The sequence below is a fragment of the Arctopsyche grandis genome, chromosome 11 (genome assembly GCF_051622035.1).
Source record: "Arctopsyche grandis isolate Sample6627 chromosome 11, ASM5162203v2, whole genome shotgun sequence".
Taxonomy (NCBI): domain Eukaryota; kingdom Metazoa; phylum Arthropoda; class Insecta; order Trichoptera; family Hydropsychidae; genus Arctopsyche; species Arctopsyche grandis.
The window spans coordinates 11,320,635-11,345,804 of record NC_135365.1 but is presented as its reverse complement, the minus strand read 5'-3'; the positions used below and the strand labels follow the sequence as shown (position 1 = coordinate 11,345,804).

At 34.1% G+C, this 25,170-nt stretch overlaps 3 protein-coding genes across 4 annotated transcripts in view; 1 reads left to right on the top strand and 2 right to left on the bottom strand.

Moving 5' to 3' along the window:
• The window catches only part of CLIP-190 (Cytoplasmic linker protein 190), an 86,406-nt gene extending 74,954 nt beyond the window's left edge, over window positions 1-11,452 (bottom strand). Inside the window, exons 1-2 of the mRNA XM_077441761.1 lie at window positions 11,238-11,452; window positions 2,926-3,155 (exon numbers count right to left, since the gene is read on the bottom strand). Coding sequence (XP_077297887.1) covers window positions 2,926-3,058 — 133 coding nt within the window. The 5' untranslated portion in view covers window positions 3,059-3,155; window positions 11,238-11,452. The remainder of the gene's footprint in view (window positions 1-2,925; window positions 3,156-11,237) is intronic.
• A 1,009-nt stretch (window positions 11,453-12,461) lies between these two features.
• Window positions 12,462-21,977, top strand: pelo (pelota mRNA surveillance and ribosome rescue factor). 2 transcript variants are annotated; one of them, XM_077441770.1, is made up of 7 exons: window positions 12,462-12,691; window positions 15,042-15,285; window positions 15,371-15,625; window positions 15,693-15,915; window positions 19,704-19,896; window positions 19,971-20,077; window positions 21,166-21,977. In XM_077441770.1, exons 1-7 carry the CDS (start codon window positions 12,651-12,653, stop codon window positions 21,258-21,260), a joined length of 1,158 nt encoding a protein of 385 aa, XP_077297896.1. In that variant the 5' UTR covers window positions 12,462-12,650; the 3' UTR covers window positions 21,261-21,977. The 2 variants fall into 2 exon arrangements, 1 of the variants encoding a protein (XP_077297896.1); XR_013261247.1 differs by lacking the exon at window positions 21,166-21,977 and adding an exon at window positions 20,381-20,663 and having other exon boundaries at window positions 12,498-12,691; window positions 19,971-20,158.
• Window positions 21,776-24,715, bottom strand: LOC143919449 (pescadillo homolog). Its single transcript, XM_077441768.1, has 6 exons — window positions 24,549-24,715; window positions 24,158-24,391; window positions 23,635-24,006; window positions 22,841-23,555; window positions 22,354-22,553; window positions 21,776-22,274 (listed from the first exon to the last, which is right to left on the bottom strand). The coding sequence occupies exons 1-6, from the start codon at window positions 24,570-24,572 to the stop codon at window positions 22,002-22,004; spliced, it is 1,818 nt and encodes a 605-aa protein (XP_077297894.1). The 5' UTR covers window positions 24,573-24,715; the 3' UTR covers window positions 21,776-22,001.
• Window positions 24,716-25,170: the final 455 nt, after the last annotated feature.

Genomic DNA, 25,170 nt, shown 5'->3' with positions numbered 1-25,170 from the left:
GTCTACTTCGAATAGAGGCACTGCATGTTTGTATAGCAAAGACAGCTATGTAATTATTTCCAAACTAAACTGGAGAATAAATAACAATAAAATAATATTAAATAATGAAATATTTTTTAATATGCACTGTATTAGAGGTGAAAAAATATTTTAAAAAATGATTCGTCATATATGTACTTGTACATATTTATTCAACGACAAATAGTGGGCGTCTAGTTACAATATAAATTATTCAAACAGGTGAGTGAAGATGGACATGTAGAAAAACAAGGTTGTTGTCATACGTGTAGCGACATCTGAACAAGGCGTAGGATATCAATCTGTGACAACTTTTATTGACGATCTATAAAGAAAAACTTGATAAAATAGTACATTGTCGTATATATTTATTTAAATTTTATCAAATTGATTAAACAAACGCGAACTATTATCTTACAAAATATATGATGGAAATCAGGTCATCGTATGACGTATGTAAATCAACTACTCTAATAAGTTTTGTATTATTTTGAAGTATTCGGCCAGAAAAGAATGAAATGATATCAAATACTTTTGGAAACATACATATCATCATTTACAGCCATTCGACATCCACTGCAAGATGACGAACTCTCTAACACGTTTCCATTCATTTAATATTTCTAATTTCGTCCACACATCTTACTTGTGGTCTTCCTTGCACCCATTATCTGGGTATTATTATTAAAGGGCGGATTGGAAGAGTGCTTTTTCCAGGAATCAGGACATTTTGGGTCTATTTACAAAGCTAGAGTGCAAAAAAAAGGTTCTTCATAAAATTGAACAAAGCACAGCGAACAATTAACTATACTGAATTATACACTAGTTGTTTTACCCGGCTTCGCTCAGTATTTGTAATATAAACAGCGTAAATATGGCGAATCTAATAGTAAATATTCATTCGTTTTTTTATTAAATTTATTTGAATCGAAAAAAAAAATAGAATCATCGTCATAGAAATTTTGACTATTTTACGATTCCCAACCAAAGTTACTTATAAACATATATATTTACATACAAAGTCTCTTTCATATAAAGTCAACAGTATAACTTGGTGGTTGCGTTAATAATAACCACTAATAGGTTCCCGAGTTCAAGCTCTGGGTTGACCTCGATTGGTGACAATTCATTCCGAGTATTTCTGCAGTGCTGCTAGTCAGACTTTGATATTTGTGACTCCAAGTCGATCGTTTCCTATCAGAGTTTGCCAATGTATCTGATTTCATTGTTGAAACGGTTCCTCATCAAATTGACAAATTTATATACTCATGTACAAGTTTAATACCAAAGGTGTCGCTTAGTAAAACCCGTATAGCATAATGGTAAAATATATATACATAAATTTAAAAAATGCTCTTTTGAAAGTCTCTTAAATTCATTTTTGATTAAAAATTTTATGATACTTTTTAGAAATATTCGAAATCCACTTAATTATAAAATTTGTAATAATGAAGTCAAAGAGCTATAAAAATGATACAAAATAAAGGCCAATAACTGTTTTCGTTCTGCTTGAACCAAATATAAATTTGAATTTATGAGGCTAACATGTTAGTGTAACGATACATTTTACGCAATAATAATATTGTCCAGTTCTGTTATTTATAACATCATATTTACCTCAGCGTGACATCATATTACAAATTGCGCAATAGTTTATCTCAAAAAGTGGCAGTTCAGGGGCGTGCACTCCAATATATATTATATAAGATATTTACGAGAGCATATTACTTAGAATTAAACACTAATGCAAACAAACCGACCACCTGACGATGTCACACGGAAAATAAGCAATCTATGCATATGATTATTTTATTAATCAAGAATTATTTTTGTAACTTTTACTGTGGTGAATCAGCTCTCTTTACTTAATTTTAGTTTCGTATGAGTATTTGAGCTTAATTGTGGGGTTTTATGGAGACCTTACCATGTCCTAGGAAGCAGATTGCCCTACCCAAATTAAGCAATCAAACCAGGTTGCAGACGCGACGGAAGAGAGAAACAATCAACCTATATAAAAATAATTCACCGTTACGTTTGACGGGTACACTTGCACAACAAATTGGTAATAAATCGTGCGCCGCTGATCTTCAACTTATTTCTGGACGGATGCAGTAATTTAGATCTGATGATGCACAACACAGCAGCCGGTTTTGACGACGGGGAACTATTTTCGTTCGAAACACTGACCCACAATTCAAAATTAGTATATTATGTATATGCGTTTCATTCACGATGATTTGAATACATTCAAGGTATCCACGTTCCGAGTCGTTGTTTTCGACCGAACGCTTTTCCAATATGAAAAAAAAAGGGACACAAAATACAAACTTTGCTATTTCAGCGCTTAACTATTATCAAAAAAGCATGCTTTGCTATAAATATTCGTAATACAAACTTACCTTCGTGTGAGAAGCGTATCAAAGGATACGTAAAATCATACTAAATTATGTACATGTCTACTTCGAACTGAAGTGAATCAGACGTTGCGGTCTAAAACAGGGTCAAGTTCCCGGTAATCGACTTTCCAAACGATGACGATTTAATCTAGGGATCAAAAAGAGATCACAAAGGCGAAAAGAATCCGACTCGAAGAAAACCATCCGGAGACGGAAACGAGGTCGGGTCTTTCAAAAATTTTCAACGCGATACCGTTAAATCATTGTCTTCTAAAAAGTCGAGATTCGATTCGCTTCAATTAAAGCGATGTCATCCGATGTCGACATCGTCGCAACACCTATACGTTAAAAAAGACAAAGATGTGTCGGAGCGTTAAGTGTTAACGTTAATTGTTAAGTGTTAATACAATCGAGGCGGACTGGCACGAGAGATGCGCCGATCTCCCCGCGCCGAACGCGCATAGATGCGTCAAACATTAAAAATAGTAAGTAAATATGAAAAAAAACTCACTCGACTTCGGCGATAGGGGAATAGCTGGTTTGGGGGGTCCCGCTGAACATAATCTTCCGATTTTCGATGGTGGTTTTATTCCTGATGGCTTCGGCGGTGGCTTTTCGGCGACACTTGGGGCGTTTTCACTCATGATTAATAAATTATATATTTAACACTTTCACAAATTGATTTTAAACACAATTTATTATTTCACTGGTGTGCGAAGTGGTCTTCGCCCAAATACAAAACTGTGAACAAAAATAATATTTAAATAAATTAATAACTTTTTTTGTGCAGCAACAGAATTTAGCACGGCAGAGGAAACGTGAAACAATATAATTTTTTGTGTTCAATATACATACATATTATTAGAAACTTGTTTCACGTGAAACCCAAATACTACGATTAACAAGTTAAAATTTGATAACCAATACATACAAGCACAAATACTGTTAGGGCTTTTAAAGTGTCAACATTTTTTTTTAAATGTCAAAGTAAAATACATAAGGTCCATTCACATATATATATACATATGTTAATATACGAAATTAGGATAATGAACGGGGTGATATGAATGATATAGCGAAAAGTATATATGGTTAGTACATTGTCTATAACCGTGTTCACATATAACTTTTTATATGAATGCACTGCACCTATAGGAAATGTACTAACGATATTTCCACGAGGCCTGTTCTGCAAACATTTCCCTATAGACACATATAAATGGACCTTAAAACGTACAATATGATGGAAAAATTGAAAGTACATAAATCTGTATTTCACAGTGGGATGTTTTTTATCATATTTTTATTTCATAGGACATAAACACTCGCCTTTACAGATCGCTCCAAAGCGACGAGTGCACTTTAAACAGATACAATACTACTAATATAAGTATAAGCTTCTTTTTTCACAGTGACATCTATAGAGATATTTCTGCAGCATTTTATAATCAAATTGGCAAACCTCAATACGAGATTAGCAAGAGAGATAGATAAAGAGATGAAAGGAAATGCCAAGTTTATAGGAACCGTTTCAATGAAAATCAGAAAAATTGGCCAATTATGATAACAAACGATCGGCCTGGAGTCACAAACCAAGGTCTGGCCAACAGCGGGACACTCTGCTCGAAAGCATACTATGCTAACCACTAGTCCACGCCGCTTTTTTGATATTGACAGAAGACTTTTGAAACAATATGGTAGTTTTTATTTAAATATTTGATCATGTATGGACATGTGTATGTATTTCTACCTGAAATAAGTATGACATATGTATGTACATATGTAGTAAGTAAAACAGCAACATAATGCTTTATGATCATCATAAAAATTTTGAATCTATTTTTATGTCATACAAAATATTTTTTTGACGGGTATAAATTTCACTAAACTGACAGAGTGAAGCTAATAAAAAGCTAGTAAAAATAATTATGACATTGCTGAAGTCATAAAGTTCACATATGGGTAAGTTTCTCTATGCAACGCTACGTTAATTTTACAAACTTTATTTGTGACGACTGATATTAAGAAATAAAATATAAAAAAACTGCAATTTCGGTACAAATTCTAATTGAAAATTATAAAAAACCAACAATGTTTCAATAATAAAGTCGACAAAACATGAAAAAATCATACAGCGTCAAGAAATTCGAGGTCAATTGCTTCGAAAACTCGCCTCAATAAAATATTTTGAATTTTCCAGTGGTGGAGTAAAATTGATCGCAACTTATAAGTCAGTGTCTCATCCGGACAACAATACGGAACAATAATCGAAAATTCATTACTGGTAATTAATCGTTGCATGTTAAAATTACGGAATACACCAACGCTCGGTTATTATGATAATAACGAGATATTCAAAGACAATGGCAAAGTTAATAAATTACATAGTTGCATTTGTGATTATAAGGTTTGAAATCGATCACGCTCTATCCAAAATCAATTCGCACATAATTCAAGGCTTAAAAAAAATAGCGTTCACTTAAAAGTAAAATGAAAATAAAAAAAAATAGGAAATTTAATTAAATACGAAACGTTAAAATTTACCATTAATTAAGTTGTTGACATGCGTTCATATTTGTTTTCTTTTAATTTGATTTTTTTATTATATTTCCGATGTGAGCGAACCTTGAATGTGTTATTTATGACGTGGATTCAAAATGCCATTCCTACATAGAATTGGCGTTAACATCGTTTTAACTTTCAATGTTGCATTTTATCATTTAGTTTCCTGAATATGATCAAAATTAATCCCGGAAAATTGATTAGCAACCAATGTGCAAAATATTAAAATAATCCATGTATTTATAATTCACTTAACTTTGGTACAACACTTCTGCCGACTGCTTAGGACGATTAGCGTCATTTTAGTTTGCATATGTAACGTGGCAACATGAGAGAGAGTATCCACTGTCTAAGTACATTCGTGGGTGAACAATAGAGACCCCGGATTAAGCGAACGGGACTCAGTGAGTGCCCGAACAAAGGATACGCTGGAGTTCTCACAGAACAATAGACTCACCACGGTAGACCTTTACGTGCCTAGACAATAGATACATAAATGGACCGGGAAGCTGTAGTGGGAAACTTGTCCTTTATAAGGAGGGACACACAGTAGATCAGATTATTCTGGAGTGAGCAGTGGTTACGTTTGGATCTCTTGAATCGTTGAATAAGTCCTGTGAAGCAACTTTGGCCTTTCATTTGGAACCTGAACCCACCCCTACGCAACACATACGTATGTTAGTCCAAGTGTTCACTCCGGTTCGTATATGAACATACTAGTTTGTTCATACTCAAAATATTGGTTTTAGTTTAAATGCTAACAGTCATAAGCTATCTTCAAAAAGAGTCATCAGGTGTCGCATGAAACTTTTAGCTGTCAAAGCTTTTGATCTGTCAAAACCTTTGAGATGTCAAAACGCCAAGTATATAAAAAATAAATCCTATGAAAAAGACATCACAGCGTTGCTATAATTTATGTTTTCGCTTATATTTATAATATTGTATCCCAGGGTAAGCATACACACATAGACTATAGAGGATGGGACAAACGATTGAGAATACTAAAACCTAATAGTTTGTGCATGGACAAACTAAACTATTTCGTTTGTCAATTTATTCTTTTGTGTGAAATATAACTGTCCAGATTGATTCACGTATGAACAAACTAGTATGTTCATGAACGAACGAAATGTATACTTGGACTGTAAATCGGTATGCGATAAAACTACCGAATATTCGAACATCGAATAGTAAGCTTTAAAATATTTAGATAATGTTTTAGAAAGGGTCGAAATGTTATTGAAATTAAATTGAATCGATTACGGCAATAATAAGTTCGTCTAAAAAATATTCGAATCCATAAAGGCATTCCCAAAATTGAAAGGCTTGGTCGTCTTTGATATACGGAAATACTGTCGAAAGTTGACTATGAATATTCCATACTAGTTATAAATACTCGGAACACAGTGAAATGTCAAGGTAAGTTAGGTTAGTATTAGGATTATTAAAAAATGTTGAACAAAAGATTGAACTTTCCATATTTTGATCAAAAAGAAAACAAAATGTGTAGTCTCTACGAAGAACTATCAAAATTTATCTAAATGCTTTGAATAAAGAGAAGCGACAAAAAGAAACTTAGAAGCGATGACTACATCGATGACCAAGATAACGAACAAGTTGAATGGCAATGAGCAGGACATGCATCTAAACATCTAAGTTGAAAGTGGACTCAAATGGTAGCCTTAAGGTAGAAATTGCAAAAATTTGTAAGATATGTATGTATTGTATATAGATGAATAATAGCACATTGGAAAAATTTTCAACTATTAGCCACCAATTAATACGCCGCGGGCCAAATTTTTTAATGGGAAACGTAAGGACGCAGACAGTGTGGTACACGGCACGTGTTTTTTCCCCGATAGTTTTAACCTTGTATAATAACGCTAGCACGCCTGATCTATGACAGGACAAAACTCCAAACTTGGAAAACACATTTTCTTTTTATTGACATAGGTTTGACAGTGATGGATAACTGGGATTCCCATATTTAAAGAAATGTAGGGAAAATCGTCGAAATAATAAGATCGTTCGAATTGACAATGACATAAGATACGCCCATTCACAGTTGGAGGCTACCTAGGCACCCCGTGTCGTATGATTCTGTGTCTGCGCCTTAACTCTTTTTACTGTAATTTTCACTGTACTTTTTTAGCGAATTTTTAAATCTAGTTTTCGACCATTAATTTATTTTGTAATATTTATTCAAGTGATCAAATATGTGAATTGATCCCTGAAATATATTGTGACGTGGGAACATCAGAGAGAGTATCTACTATCTAAGTGCACTCGTGGGTGAACAATATATACCCCGGATTAAGCTAACAACGGAACAAAGGATACGCTGGAGTTTTCACAAAACACTAGATTCACCACGTGCGCACCTTTTCGTACCTAGACAATAGATACATAAATGGATCGGGGAAGCTGTGTTGTGCAACTTGTCCTTTATAAGGAGGTACACATGGTAGATCAAATTATTTCTGGAGTGAGCGGTGGATCCGCGTGGACCTTTTGAATCGTTGAATAAATGCTGTGAAGCGACTTTGACCTTTCATTTGGATCCTGAACCCACTCCTACGCAACAACATTTTTAAAATAGTCAATCACGCCTGAAGTTTTTTGTTTACACGGTGAATCACGCCACCCGCACTACTGCCAATTTATGCATGACGCCTATAGCGGTCATCGGCGAAGAAAGTATTGATCCTACAGATGATCGTAGATGCGCATCAAAATAGTTTGACCAATCTCTTATCAATACATTCAAGTGAATATTCTAAATTGTGACATTTCTATATTTTCTCCATTCTATGTATATATTGAAATTCGGTTTTTTGGATGCCTCCCAGTTGTATAGCACGACTCTTCCTCGTAACGTCTATCACCCCGATTACAAATTACATACATACGTACATGAACGATTGCGATGCAGCTCAGATGAGACTTCCGATTTAGAAGGGGCCAAGATTTAGATCACACTAGTTTACTATTCACCCGGCATACTGCAGTACGTACGTATGCACAATAATAATACCAAAGGCGAAACGGTACAGCGCGCGCACGCAATAACTTATCGGGGCAAATGTTGCGCATTTCCTACACGGTCATACGCTGCAACAACTTTGCATTTAAAATGCAATATGCACACATAACATACGCTCGTATATATAATATTATTTATAAATAAAAATAAAAGCGAGCGAGCGGTTCGTAGTGAGTCGCATTGACAACTGAAACGGTTTATTTTCAGTGAACGATCGGGCGAGCAAGTGCCCCAACTGGGAGCTGGCCAAATCGTTGCCGCGAACTTTCGCCGTTGTTGTAATCGCGTCACAACTTCAAATATTTCCCAATTTGCGTCTGAAACAGCTGTGGGTCGCGTTTTCAGCATACATCGATCGACATGTGTGAACTCGGTCGTATTCGTCAATCAAATTTACTATGTTGTATGTGGAGCTAGGTTCATTTATAAAGGCTCACCCCCACTCCTCGGAAAAGGTGTGCAGAAGAGGCGGCCAGTACACAATCGAAGCTTGCGCATCATTTCCGTGAAGTGGGAGTAGGTCTTTGTAAATGGAACAACCTCCAAGTGTGTACGAGATAACTGTACTGATCATTTACGACTGCTAAGTTCGATTTCGTCTGAATGTCTGCAGGGCCAGTACAAATGTGTGCAACTCACACAGGCGCCCAAAATATAAAGGCGACCGAAAGAAATGAGGGTCGAAAAAATCATGTTCCTTAAAAAACACGAAACACCAAATTGTACTTCTTAAAATGCATTGAGGTTGTCTTATTGTATACTTGTGGATTGCTGTTGCAAGTTACAATATGTAACACACCCGAGCTATAAGGGCCGGGCCGCACCGTGCAACTTTGTCGGCCGACTTGTTGCGCAACACGAAAAAATGTATGGAAATTTGAACGACAAGAAAAGTTGACGAGTGTGGCATGTCCCATCTACCTTCATGCTGGTCTGGTCGCCCTCAACCAAGTTGCTCGCCAGTTGAGCGGTGCTGCCCGGCCCTAATTCGGGGAAATAGCGCAATAGCAGGCATAGCTTCGGTCCGCATAGAGCTAGATATTTTATGTTCTATTATCTTTGCGATTGATCATCGAAAGAACAGTGTCCTAGATGTGGGATTTGGAGTAAAAACGCTATATTTTCATGAATGAACTTGAAAACGTTCAGTCTCTCTTGTCGTCTGGTCCTGTTCAGAAATAAACTTTTTGGTTTTCTGGCTGATTTTCTTTTTAATTTTTATTGTGACTAAAATTTTCAACACTATACCCCGAATTAATATGATTTATAGAAATAGCGGCCAATTTAATCAAAAAAAATCCACTTTGCCTAAAGAAAAAGATCTTCGATCAATGCGATTTGCCAGTGATGACGTATGGATGCGAAACTTGGACATTGAACGCCAAGATGCTACATAAAGTTCAATGCACTCAAAGAAGTATGGAACGCTGTATGCTCAGCATAACGAGGAAAGACAGGAAGCGGAACACGTCGGTAAGAAGTATGGCAAGGGTAGTGGACATAGTGGATAGAGTAAAGAGATTAAAATGGCAATGGGCGGGCCACGTGGCTAGAAGAATGGACGAAAGGTGTCAAAATAAGTGCTTGAATGATACCCAAGAAAATGCAAAATGGTAAAAGGAAGAACGCGGGGAAGATGGATAGACGAAATTAGGAAAATGTGTAGGGTGAGAGGGATGAGAGTTACGTAAAACAGAGACGACTGGAAGCGTGTTGGAGAGACTTTCATCCAGCAGTGGATGATTATATAGGTATGTGATGATGATTATATAGGTACATACACACATATATATATTAGTTTCACCTTACAAACAAAATTTTCGCGTACAAATTTGAATTTAAATACAACTAAAAAATATTTCTTAAATTTAGAAAAATAGGAGCCTGAAAATTTAGAAATCAATAGACATTTAATACGTTTGTGAATATTGAATATCGCTGAGATACGTTTTTGGTAAAATTGGCGCAGTTCCTACAGTTTCTAGTTTGGCTGGCAAATAACTATTAATTTTACGCAATTGGCACACTAGGACCCTTTTCCAGACACCTCTTCTAAATTTTTACAAAGAGCTAAGTTCAAATACCGATTTCAATGGAACCAAAGACGTTTGAGCACGCAAACTGTAAAATAAATTCCACTCGCTTAGGTTTTCAGGAAGCAATTATTATGAAGGAATGCTTCTGAAAAGATACGATACATGTAAACATATCGATATAATAAGTAATCAAATCATCGATTTAAATACTTAGTAAATATACCTATATATTACGAGTTGACTTTATTTGGATAAATTAATACATATTATCAGTTGAAACCAGATTTCCACTGCTCCACATTGATAAGGGGAACAAACATACACATTCGTTCGTTCACAGAAAAATAGGCTAACATTCACATATACGAAACTTTAATCGGGCTAATTGAGGAATTCGATCGAGGAAGAACATACCCGCGTATGGAATAAAAACGAGTTGCATAAATTATGCAATTTTTTATCACATAAACAAACGAAACCACGCCCATATATTGCGCAATCTGTTTTAAATTCGCCTGAGGGGAAATGTGGCATATCGGATCGTGACGACCTTTCAATACCGAAATTAAATACCCGGTGTAAAAAAATGTAAATGCAATAACTGGTGTCCTTGTCGTATAATGACGACAAATAGTTGTGCGTGGAGAATTGGCTCTCGAGGGTGGTTCAACGAGTTTATAGGTGAACTGTTGAGATTCTAAACCGGTTGCTTAAAAAATTGAACGTAGAAAAGTAGACGAATTTATATGTAAATGCGAATTATTCTACGGTGAATTAATGGATCGTCGCGAAATGCGATCGAAAGTACCGTTGTTCAGTTTACATCGCGGTCAAAATTTTCAGCTTAGAACGATTTAGGCCAAAATCGAGAGACCCTCGTTTTGCATCATTTGGGCCAAATATTCAAATTAACGCTTGCATTTCGTAACGAATAGTCGTGCAGTAAAATCACGATGATATCATCGAATGTTTACGATAACATTTATTTAAAAACGTGACACTATATAGTAAAAAAAATGCACTCTCTCGAACTTTCAAAATCATCAATAAAAATAAAGCAAAGAATTCAAAAATACAAGATGAAAAAATCCTCAATAATTCGTACATAATGATTCGTAATATAAAAAATAAAACAAATGAAGCAAGGTTGATCGATTTTGAATATATAAACAAATCGCTTACCAATGTGACATACGTCAAATGATGTTGATACGTTGACGTTTTAACGGAAACGTGTCGGTGGGGTCGAGGTGGTCCCCCGGGGGCGCAGCACCACCCCACAACGGAGAGAGGGACGGGGCGGGGGCCACGTAGGGCTTCGCCCTCTCGCGATATCCGTCGAGCGAGAGCCGCACCGCTCCGTGACCGCCACCACCGTTCAAAAACACACCAAATATGGCAGAAAGCAACGGCGACAGATTCGCGAACGCGCACGCGCTCCCGACCCTCGACACTCACAATTCTAATTTTCGCATTTCAGAACGAATGCTGCTATTCAAAAATACAATGTCATTTTTTAAATTGACAATATAGTCTTGTTTATTCATTCAGGATAGTTATTTTATAAAATTCGTAAAAGAAATGATGATTAATATAAAATGCCGGCTATCAGTATATTTTAAGCGCCGCATTAAAAATGAATTCAGTGAAAGTCCGTCTGATCTATTTATATGCACAAAGTTAACAATAGAAATATCAATCGGGTCAAATTCTTGTAAATTGGAACACACCATTTAATTATTAATAGCATTATATCAAGTATCAAAATTGTCCATCTGCTTTTCATAATCAGCTTATTAAACAGCCCGTAGAATAAACATTCAATAAATGTATCAACCTGACGCAAATATAAACTATGTCTAGCTATGAAATTTTATTATGCAGTCGTTCTCCCGATAAGTTTCTGCAACTTTTATTTTATTTCCTTCATCTTTAAAGTGACCAAATATTTTTCATTGGTCTAAAAAAACGAGATGCAACACAAATAGTTCCATCTTTTAAAGAGTTATATTATTCATAGCGCCATGCCATATATGTACATAAGAAAGGGGAATCAACAAATTTATGTTTCTGCATCATGTTGAAAAATTTACGCATCCAAATGCGGAACACTTTTCGGGACGATGTTTAATGCGGAACGAACAGCTCAAATATGGGACAGTCCCGCACAATCCAGCACGTCTGGTCACTTTATTTATGTTAGATGACTTTGCTTAAAATGTTCGTTTATGAAAAGTAAAATAAAATACCAACCACGAGGAAAAAATTGTATAACTCTTTACTATATTTTTTAATACATAAAATTAACTAAAATAGTTATTTTAATTCAAAAATTCAGCTCAAAATCGAAATTTTGTGTTCGGAAAATATTTGATAAGTGCAATGATGACACACGGTGCACATGTTGGAGAAACGGTTGTCTATGGCGTATATTGGTAAGATGTGTTTGTGCGTGTGTGCAGTATGGATTACACGTTGCGGCAGCTGTCAGATGCGAGACAGTGGCAGTGGCAGTGACAGTGGCAGCGGCTGTCAACGTAATCCGCATCTCACCATGTATTCCCTGCGCGCTCGTTGCTTTTGAGACTTCTTGACATGAAGCTGGTGCACCGCTATCTCGACAAAGATGGAGTCGGGTCCGTATCGTTCACGCTCCTTACTCCACAACCCTCACATAACCTTTTCACATAAGGATCTCATTACAATTTTGGGAAAACTTGCATCTATTCTTACGAGCTTCTTATTATTACGTTATGTAATGTTATTATATCCACTTGATCTTCCTCGTTAAGATTGTATAATAATATCTTGAGACATTGACCATGACACTATTCCATCCATTTTTAATGACTATCACGACACACTGATATTTCACAAACAGTTTTATATACGAACATTGGCGGACTAAACCTGTGTATGTACATTAGCACTGGATTAAATCATCTCAGTATGCTGTTTTTTTTAATAATCTATATAATAAGTATAGACACGTATTTTGGCCACTTTGCTATTAATGCTTAATTGATGCTAAAATTCGGAATAGATGCTAAATTCGTAAAATATGCGATTTTTTTTTTGATTTTTAAATGCTTTTTATTATTACGAAATTATGTTCACAATACATCTTATATCTATTTTAATAGCTACTGATCTACTGATCATTTTCTATTTTACAATTTAATTTAATTTGGTTATTAATCACAGTATTATATTATTCTAATGTTAATCTAAAGCATAATAGGAAAAAGAGCTCAAAAACCTATTTACAATCCTTATAAATGTTCATAATACATCTAATACATAATATTAATTAAAGACTCTCTAAAGTCGATGACCTAAAGCAGATTGTGTTTAGGTAATCTGTGTGTTATACCTGAAGGGTATAGACATTTTGTTGTAATCACCGAGACTCTTCACAAGTGTGTTAGTATGGTTATTAGTGATTCTGTCATAGAATCTACTGGTTAGTTTGTTAGTAATGTCTGTAACAAACGGAATATTATATATGGCATGCAGTTTTTTCAGGTTAGTATATATGGGTGTATTATAAATTATTTTTAGGGATTTATTTTGTATTACTTGGAGCTTGGAAAGGTTAGTATTCGAGGCGTTATTCCATACAGATGAAGCATAGGTTAATAATGGTAATATGAGCGCGCGATATAATTTTATTTTATTTAGCGTTGATAAAGAATAAATATGTGAATAGATGCTAAAATAACAAACAAAAGTGAAATATGCATAAAATTTATAAAATTAATAGACAATTTAGAAGGGTCTTCCTATCCCTTTGCCCATTTATTATGTGAAGAAATTGAGGGGATAAAACAGAGCTTGCAGTTTACCATAGACGGTGTTGTTCCTGTCGAAACCAAGCAGCCGCTTTTGTTTACTACTGTAAACAAAAGAAGACTGTTGGAACTGTGTATCCAAAAGGCTGCTCAAAAAAGCATCTTAAAACTAGACTCGCACTCAAGACTAAATGAGACAAATGAATTCCTCCAAACATTGAGTAAACTATTCAATCCATCTGTGGCGGGTACAAAATCTAATATTAATGTTAATGAAACTGTTTTGTTTTTTCGAAACCTGCCATTTTTTAATGTATTAACAGAGGCTCAATGCTTGGAAGGATATCAGCACTTTTTAGACAAGTAATAAAGAATATAAAAAGTGAATCCACGCCGTATATATTGCTATTATTGATGGCAACAAAAATTATATATGAAGAGTTTGATTGTGCTGCTCTGAAAACTATTTGGTGTCCCGTCAATAGTGTGGACGCTGAAAGGTATTTTAGTAAATACAATATATGTATTTGTTACCGATCGTCGCACAAATCTCAAAAAAGAATCTATAGAAATATGCTCCATGTTGAGTTTTAATAAATTTTAATTGGTATTATATTTTTGGGTCTACCTCACGGGCCGGAATGTAAAATTACCGAAAATGCAAATATCGGAAGGCAAAGATCTTAAGTCGAAAGATCAAAAAAAAAGGTGCAGGAACAAGAGGAACAGGCTTTTCCTCCCGTATTCTGCGCGCGCACATTAATACGGGAGGAAAAGCCTGTTCCTCTTGTTCCTGTTGTATCCTGCTCGCGCAAATTAAGTGAGTATGTACCGTTTACCATGCACCCTTTTTTTTTGATCTTTCAACTTAAGATCTTTCGATCTTTGCCTTCCGATATTTGCGTTTTCGGTAATTTCACATTCCGGCTCGTCACGGAGACCGAAATTTTATATACGTATGTATATAAATTTTATTAAAATTCATCAAAATTGTATTACTATTCAAAATTAAACTGTTCATAAAAATAGATGCTAAAATTGAACATTTTTAATGCCCTAAAACGCTAAAATTGACAAAAATAGATGCCCAAAATACGTGTCTCTAATAATAAGTTATCACAGTTTCTTGAAATAATGGCAGTGAGTTATGTATGTATAAGAATTGGAATTGTATCTAATTATTTCGAAATTTTAGGAGTATATCTCTCATTCCTGAAGAGTCGGAAGATATGTGGCATGCATATAACTTGATAGCCGAAGGAGACATTGTCACCAGTTCGACATTCAGAAAAGTCCAAAATGAGTCAGCCACTGGATCATCTACGAGTAGCCGAGTCCGAACGATTCTTACCATCAAAGTTGAAAACATCGATTTCGACACTCAAGCGTGCGCTCTCAGATTGAAAGGCAGAAACGTACAAGACAACCAGTACGTTAAAGTTAGTCACATTGCATTATGTTTAGTGTGTGTTTATAAAACTCTGATCAAATGAAATGTACATAATAATTTGTCTGGTTTTTCAGATGGGGGCGTATCACACGTTGCATTTAGAATTGAATCGCAAATTTACACTGCAAAAACAATTATGGGATTCGGTGTCTTTGGAACGTATCGATATGGCCGTCGACGTCGCTCAGAATGCTGATGTAGCCGCTGTGGTGATGCAGGAAGGCTTGGCTTTCGTCTGTTTGATAACGAATTCGATGACACTTGTTAGATCGAAAATCGACGTGACCATTCCGCGCAAACGAAAAGGACTCGTGCAAGATCATGAAAAGGTTTTTACACGTTGTTAAGGATTTTCATCCTCTTATATGTTTATTTATTTGATGTGTATTTTTGTAGGGACTGGGAAAATTTTACGAAGCTGTTATGCAGGCTATTTTGCGCCACATTAACTTCCAAGTTGTCAAGTGTATTTTGATCGCATCTCCTGGATTTGTCAAAGACCAATTTGTTGAATATATGTTTCAGCAGGCTGTAAAAACTGATAATAAACTATTGCTTGAAAATAAAAATAAATTTATGGTAATACATTCGTCCTCTGGTTTTAAACATGCGCTTAAAGGTTTGTAATTTTTTATAAAATTTTAAATGAGTCAACTTTTTACTTTATCTATGTATGTCATATGTAACAATAGATGAAGTTTTGTGACTATGCGCAAATTTGAACTCGAGATTTGGAGTGAATCGATCAGTGATTATGTTTTCATGATCTAGAAAAAATGTGTCTGTGTGTATGTTAGTATGTGTTTGTGTATTTTGGGGATTTTTTGAACACCGTTAGTCCTATCGAACTGAAACTTAGTATCGGTTACTGAAATTCTTATCGATATGATGTAAATTTTGTTCAAATTTTTAAGTTGACCAGAAATGGTACCTCCCTTTATAGGTGTCCTCTTTTTTAAGTTTTTAAATTCAATTACCTCCCAAAGAGCTAACCGAATCTGACTGAATTTTTTTTATATGTAATAGAAATTATAAATTTTATACCTTAATATTTTTTAAATATTTTCACCTCAACCGGAAGTAGTACTTTTACTCTAGAGGGTCAAGGTTTTTGATATTTTGCTTAGAAACCTTCCAGCGTATTGAACTGAGACTTGTTATCTAGAAGTTTAAGCTTAATATCAAGTTATATATATAATTTGGTGAGCACCCATCAATTGGAAGTGGCAGTTTACTCTTGTTCGATTTTTCTTCCACTATTTTTTTGTGTGCTCTTCACGCAAAAATTTAGATATAATCCTTGTATCAATGTGGTGAAAATACAAAAATAAATCATTAAATTCAATAAACCGGTAGTGGAATTTATTCCTCTTATGCTGCGTACGGACCAAACCAACGACGATTTTGGTCCAACGATTTAACCATCAGGATAAAACCAGTAGCGTACAAAATATCGAAATAAAAATTAAATTTAAAAATTGAAATTAAATATCAAAATTAAAAATATTATTATTATATTAAAATTAAATTCAAATATCAAAATAAAATTATAATCAATATATTAAAATTAAAATAAAATATTGAAATTTAAAACAGAACATGCCCAATTTAAATAAATTTTCGAGATTGACCTAAAATTAGATCATCAACAATCGCATACAGATAATCCTCGACTTTTGTTTGTCGAAGATGTTTTGACTTACGTAGATACGCACTAAGATCGAAAAAAAAATCAAAGAATTATTATTTTTACTTCCCCGTAATGCGCAGTTACTGAGCATATATCATGTGTAAGTATGGGTGACCGAGTGATGGCTTCAACCCGAGACGTTGTCGGTTTTATCAAAGGAAATTTTTTTGTCTTCAATTGTTTCTCTCGTCGAAATAAATCAATTAATTAAATCATTTCAGAGGTAAATTTTATCGGATAATGTCTTCAATTGTTTCTCTCGTCGAAATAAATCAAATAATTAAATCCATCTCAGAGGTAAAATTTATCGGATAATGTGTGATTATTAATTTTATTTCGACGAAAGAAAAAAAAACCCTTTGACAAATCACCGACATTTTTTTTGTTAAATATTTCATCGACGGCGAAACACATTGGTGTATCGTGACGACTTATAAGAAACAATAACAAGGTTTTTTTCGCTCGTAATTATAATATTTCTCTGGTTGTAATGCATAATATAAGCATTTTCTATCAAAATGTACGAGGCCTTAAATCTAAACTAGATGAATTAGGTTCTAACTCGGCTATTCAATGTGCTGACATCCTGGTACTAACGGAAACCTGGCTTGACGACTCTGTGCATGATTCTTTTTAATTTACATTAATGACATCTCAAAAATAATTAAGTATTCAGACTATCTTTTATTCGCCGATGACCTTAAGCTTTTTAAGACAGTTAAGTCTCATAGTGACGCAGCCCTTCTCCAATTGGACTTAGATGCGCTGTCAAGTTGGTCTGTCGATAATAAATTATTTTTTAGCATTCAAAAATGCTGTGTTCTCAATGTGACAAGATCTTCAAATCGCTTGATTTATCCATATCGCCTAAGTGGTGTTGAATTAAAGTTTGTAGATGAATATTGTGATTTGGGGGTCTTGTTCTCGAATAATTTTCAATTTAAACGACACATAGACAATATTTGTTTGCGTGCAACAAAAATGCTGGGATTCTTACTAAGAGTTAGCAAACCTTTCCAGAGTACGTTGGTGCTTAAAATTCTTTATGAATCTTTAGTACGTAGTATTCTAGAATTTTCTTCTATTATATGGAATCCTACCCATATAACTCATTCATTGAAGATTGAGAGAATCCAAAAACGGTTTCTCAGATATCTTTATTTGAAACAGTGTGGTTATTATCCTTGGCTATATCCTAGTGCATTCCTATTAGGGGCGTTAGGTTTCAACTCATTGGAGTCTCGTCGGAATATGTTACTGGGAAGACACTTTTTTAAGCTGTTGAATGGGATAATACACAATCGTCAGGTTCTAAAGGAATTTAGGTTTAATGCACCTTGTAAATTCAGGGACTTGAGAAATCGTGATTTGTTTGTTCCTCCTGTGGCTCGCACAAATATGTTGTCAACGGCTCCTATATCTAGAGCGATATATCTGCTTAACAGGATTTCTGGTGAAATTGACCTCTTCAATATAAAATATACTAATCTGGTTGAGTGGTTGTTGAGGAATGCCAGTGGTTGATTTTGCCTATTATAAATATTAATGATTGTTATTACTTTATCTATGTTTTTTCTTTTTTTTATGATTTTAATGATGTTGTGTTAATATTGTTATTATTATAAGTTATTATTACTGTTATCATGTTATTATTACTGAATGACCGGCCACAGCGACGCGTTGGAGATCTCTGTAATGTCACTGTGGCTAATATGTTAAATAAATAAATAAAAAATAAAAAAAATATCGTCGTAATTCAAAACATTGTTGTAATTCAAAACATCAACGATGATCTAATATTAGCTCAATCTCGCTCGTTAGCTTAATTTTGATATTTAATTTCAATTTTTTTATTTCATTTTTATTTCGATATTTTGTACGCTACTGGTTTTAAAAGTTGGCCCAAAATCTTCGTTGGTTAAATATTTCCGAAGGGGGGAAACACAGTAGTGTATCGTGACGACTTATAAGAAACAATAACAAGGTTTTTTTCGCACGTAATTATAATATTTCTCTGGTTGTAATGCGTTTTGTCGTAATTCAAAACATTGTTGTAATTCAAAACATCAACGATGATCTAATTTTAGCTCAATCTCGCTCGTTAGCTTAATTTTGATATTTAATTTCAATTTTTTTATTTCGATATTTTGTACGCTACTGGTTTTAAAAGTTGGCCCAAAATCGTCGTTGGTTTGGTGCGTACGGACCATTAGATAAGTCAAAAATGTTGTGACCAGACGATTTTTTTCACACCTCTGAACGTATCAAGCTGATAATTTACATTTGTATTCTTTATGTACTGCTTAGAGTTGATAAGGTTTTGATCGGAATTCGTAAACCGAAAATAGTAATTTTTTTAAAACACTTTCATTATTTTATTTTGACCTTTTAAATTATTTTTACATACCTCTTTTACGTTTTTATCTTGATTTTAATTTGTATAATATTTATATAGTGATTTTAATTAATAAAAAAATTTGCATAAAATCTGACAACCGGAAGTAGAACTGTTGTCTAGTGTAAGTTTCCCTGCATTTGTGCTCAATTTGTATCGAAAATACTCTTATAGCCGGTATATGTGAACGTGTATGTATGTTTAATTATCGAATTTGGTTTATTATCCTTTTTATATTCCTCAAATACAAAGATAAAGTCTTGAGTTGGTCACATACGAATTTTTATCATTTGTTTAATTGATTTTTATGTTTGAATTTTAGAAGTACTACAGGATCCTGCCGTAGTAGCTAGAATTTCAGATACAAAAGCTGCAGGAGAGGTTCGAGCTATAGAAGCGTTCTATACCATTCTGCAAACCGAACCTTCTAAAGCATTTTATGGAAAAAAACATGTCGAGAGTGCCAAGGAAGCACAAGCAATAGAAACACTTTTGATATCTGATAAATTATTCAGGTACTTATTATATTATAAAACATACTATATCGATTTATTTATTGAGTTTATATATTTTATATCGAATTTTATAGATGTCAAGATGTCGCCCTTAGAAAAGAATATGTCTCTTTAGTGGATTCTGTAAAAGAATATGGCGGAGAAGTGAAAATTTTTTCCAGTATGCACATATCAGGAGAACGTACGTCTTTTCAATTCTAAATCAACATTTACACATATATTACAGTCCAAGTGTACATTTCATTCGTTCATGAACATACTAGCCTTTATTCTTTACTTTTTAATTTGTTCATGCCTTTATTCTTTACTTTTTAATTTGTTTTCCTTATATTTATCTTTTTCATTTTTGTAAAAATCTATTATTGGACTCGGGTGTTACATATATTATTTATTTACTTTTTGTGTTTTTTATACCTATCTCTGTACATCCTGTCTGTTGATTTTTCAATTAATAAAATAAAATAAAATAAAAATAAAATACTAGTTTGTTCATATACGAACCAATCTGGCTAGTTTAAATGTTACATACATTAAAGAATAAATTGACAAACCAACTATATACATATGTAGATTACACAAACTACATATTAGGCATAAGTTTAAGTATTCTTTATGTATATATGTTTACCCTGGGTTGCAATATTTTTGATATTAGCAAAAACGGTAATTATGGCGACATTGTAATGTGATTCATCTTTTAAATACTTGCTGTTTTGACATATTAAAGATTTTGACAGCTGGTCAGTTTATCTTCTTGATATTTAATATGTATAATATTGTTGCGTAGGGGTGGGTGGAGGATCCAAGCAAAAGGCCAAAGTCGTTTCACAGCATTTATTGGTGATTAAGGAGATACATGCACTGGCAGTGCTCCGTCCAGAATATCTTGATATCGCCTATGTACCGCCTTATCTTCGACGTCCGGTTACTTCCCTATTGTTTAGGCATGTACCCGGATATGTATTCCCACGGTATTGGTCACTTCTGAGAAGGGACCAATAGCGGCCAATTCGGTGGCCATTGTTTAGCCTACATGCACTTAGTCTAGAGATAATCCTTGAAACCAATTATAACGGTCACACAGTCTCTGGGATGCTACTCGGCCTAATCCGATTGCACTTACTCGGCGGTGTACGTAACAATAGTTTTTGAACTAAAACCAATAATTCGTCTATGACCAAACTAGTATGTTCATGAACGAACTGGTGTAAGTACTTGGACTGTAAAATATCAAATATACGAATCTATATATGCTTCTCAAAATTTCAGAACTGGATCAATTGACCGGAGTCGCGGCAATATTAAGGTTTCCTATGCCAGAGTTGGAAGACAGCGATCAAGAAGACCAGGACGATTCCGACTGATATTGATTTAAACTAAATAACTGCATTATCAATTTTCTGTATTACAATTATATTTATCATCGATTAGAACAATTTGTACCACCGATTTTGGTGACATTTATATTAGCCAATGCTTGTGTTGTGGTAGATCTTTATTCTCTGCAATATAATATATGTATATATTATAGCTAAAATGTATTCCATTTTGTAATTACTTCGTAAAACCCTGGGACTAATTTTAAACACTTATGAATATACAATATGATAATGGATATAAATTATCAACACATGACAATTGTGAAGACTATTTTTGAACGTAATTGTAATAATTTTTTAAACGTAAATTTGCTATAAAGTGTCACGTATTTGCCTTTCTCATACATTATGAAAATATGTTTTATTTCATGGATAGTTTAGAAAACAAATTAGTTTCATTTTTGGTCCAAATGATTCAATCCAGTAATATTTCAGTTTTGGCCGCTGAGTGATCTGAACACCATGTAAAATTTATAATGCTCAAATATTTTAGACAAATTGGTTTTATAATTTATTATTGATATTGTTATTTATGATTTTGTGTAAAACATCACACTTTCATTGTAAATATTTCGATTAAAAAACTGGAATTTATCTGCAGTTTTCACTTACATATGTAATTGGTTGTGCGATAAAAAAAAAAACAAACTTGTTCACTATATTTTCTTTATTTATATACAAAAAAATACAGTGTTGACAATAATATGTTTTTAATTTAAATAACACTCAAGCGACTGGTACGGATTTCTTCCCCTTTAGCTTACTTTTGATTTCTTTCTTTTCTTCTTTTTCTTTTTCGTCATGAAGGCGACGTTTCTTCCTTAGTAACCAAATTTCTTTCATTCGTTTTTTACGACCTTCCATCATACTCTTGTATAAACGCTTGTGTTTTTTCTTTATCATTTTTTCTCTCAGTTGAAATTCGTGCTTTTCCTGCTTAGCCTTTTCATATGGGATCTCTTTTTCCAACTGTCCTTGTACTACCGCCATTCCCTTTTTCTGCAAAAACAATTCAAGAGTAAATATTTGATTCAGAGTATTTATATACGTGTTCTTTTTTAAATATTATATAACAAACCTTTTCTTTCTTTTGTTTCACATCGCCTTCATCCGAGTCTACATCAGATTCGCCGATGGAATCAGAATCACCTTCAATTTCCTCATTATAAGCCTTCTCCAATATTTCAGCTTCGTCCAGCTCTCTCGTCTCATTCAAGTCATTATCTTCTTCATCAGTAGCCAGTTCTACATCTTCTTCAGATTCATCATCCTTTTTATCTGTAAAATATTTAAAATAATATGCAGGGTGACTGGAAAAATGCACTCGAGATGTTTAAACTTTCAAAGATGCTCAAAAAGTAAAGCAATAGAATTCCACAAAAAAAGGCCAAGGGGTATTTGTATTTTATCCGAGGGTGCTCACCGTGTTTTGAGGAATTCTATTGCGTAAGTTCTTTTTGAACACATTTGAAAATAAGGACTTCTCGAAACTGCGCCACTATTCAGTGCATTTTATGGGAACCAATATGCAGGTGTATATAACAAAACAATCCAATTTTATTTACCTGTTTCCTCCACAACTCCTGCATTGATTGCCCTAGCTTCAGGTGGAATATATATTTGATCTTTTTCTTTATCTATAAACGGAGACAAATGAGGTGGCAGAGTAGCTCCCATCAAATATTTATTTATCGGTAAAAGTGTCCTCATATTGACGCTATCAAATATCCACTGAGGCTGTATGTAATATCTAGAGATATATTGCTTATCCATGCTCGGTCTGTCGACAATATGATGAGTAATTGTTTCGTCATTTTCATCATACGTCGCTCCGACGAACAACAATTTGTCCCAAGAAACTTCGCCACCGAATGATTTTATCAAGAAAACCATAGATTCTCTAGGCACTTCTCTATTTATGAAGAATTTCAAACCGTTGAACATCGTTTTTAAATGTTTAACTTTATCCGCTTCCTTTTTCGCCTCTTCTAATTTTTGCGGATCGTCGTCTGTCGGAAAATGATCTATCGACATCTCTTCTTCTGTTGCGGCACTATCGACGCTCATCAAAGGAATATTCATTGCGGCCACTCTTTCCGAAACGTAAATGCCCTCATCCATCAAAGTCTTATCGGAATCTGTAACACTTTCGTTCAACGCGGGAGGATATTGCAGATTCAAAGAATGATACAGCCTGAAGTTTACGAATCCCAACATGACAGTGTAAAATTCAATAAAGGTGGCCATCAGTTTGAAATCTACTTCTTCTTTTGTATGAGGCTGAAGATTAAAAGATAAAATTCAAATTAGGAAATCATCGGTTATAATATTACATTGTCAAATTATAAACAACAATTACTTGGAATGCGAAATGGTGAGGTACGATCCAGTTGATGATTTGACCTTTAATTTCAGCCTGGTAGTAGTAGCCTTTAATGGATACGAATACTTTTCGTATAGCTTTCGCTTGCATGACTGCATGCATAAATTCCACCGTCAATCGTCTACACATTGTTGAATGCTCACGTGGCACGTGTTTGATCGAAGGGAATGTGCTGAACAGGAAACACAATGTTAAGCAGTCATCTAAATCTCTAAGGGCGTCGATGAATGTGGGATATCTTTCTTTCACAATGTGATCAATCTTAATGGCGGGATAATTTTTCAGATAGTTCTTGACAGCTCTCTTATCTCTGATACCCCTGGCTCTTTGTATTTTCCTGAAATATACCTGCGGACCAAAAGCTCAATTATATAATCTAATTAAAAAGGTATTTCAGTCCCGACATCAATATGAAGGAGTAACCTGAATTGCATCAATAAGGTGAGAATCGAAACTAAATGCGTAGTAGGAAGATGCGTCAACCAAAATATGAACAAACCTTGACATCACGTAGCTTCCATATGATGGGCTCGTGCATGAGGAATTGGATATCCTTGGTGTGATACAGGGTCTTGATACCACCGGCTCCTTTTTGCGCCCTCTTTCGGTTCCTCGGTTCCCTGGGGTATATACCTTTTAGTATACATAATCGACGGAAGTCTTTAATGGAAAGTTGTAGACGTTTGAGGGCTGCTTTTCTTGACATAAACTGCGCTCCCTCCCCGGATGTATACTAACGGATTAAAATACATTACAAATTAAAGTATCAAATAATTGTAATTGTAATTTCACAGCAATGCATGGTTCCACACGTGTTTGACACATAACCTTAAAAACTTTCGGATGACCAAATTACAGAAATATGACAATATACTATTAAAACAACTCACCTTCTTCTTCCTTTTAGCCACCATTTTATATTAAATCAATTAAATCAATTGATAAATAAGAATAGTCAGTAAAACGAATAATTCATGGACCGGACAAAATGCATAAACAAGTTGTCAAAGCGGCCATGTGGAGAGAGATTTTGGCCGTAGGATGCTGATGAATTACCATGACATTTGTATTCAATATAAATTTATTGTATTTTGATATTTGGAATTCTTTCTTAGTAAAGTCATTATTGAAATTATATTTCATTTAACAAATTAAAAATATAAAATATACCGTTTTTATTTTACTTTGATTTGCAGTATATCAAATTTTCCCTTTGAGGGGTTTGTTCTCTATAAAAATCAAGACTTCATATGACTCAATTTTCGAAATAAAATTATCGCCATTTTTAAATCATCGAAAAAAAGGGTTCTAAGCCTTCGTAAGCCATTTTTTTATTTTATCCAAGCATATACGAAATACCGATTAAATATCGTCTTATTTTTCAAAGTGTTACTACTATAATCTTATAATAATAATCTGAATATATAAGATTTTAAAAATTAAAAGATAAATTTGTGATAACATAATAGTTTTGGGTTTATAAACAGAATGTTGTAAATTGTCGGAAATAAA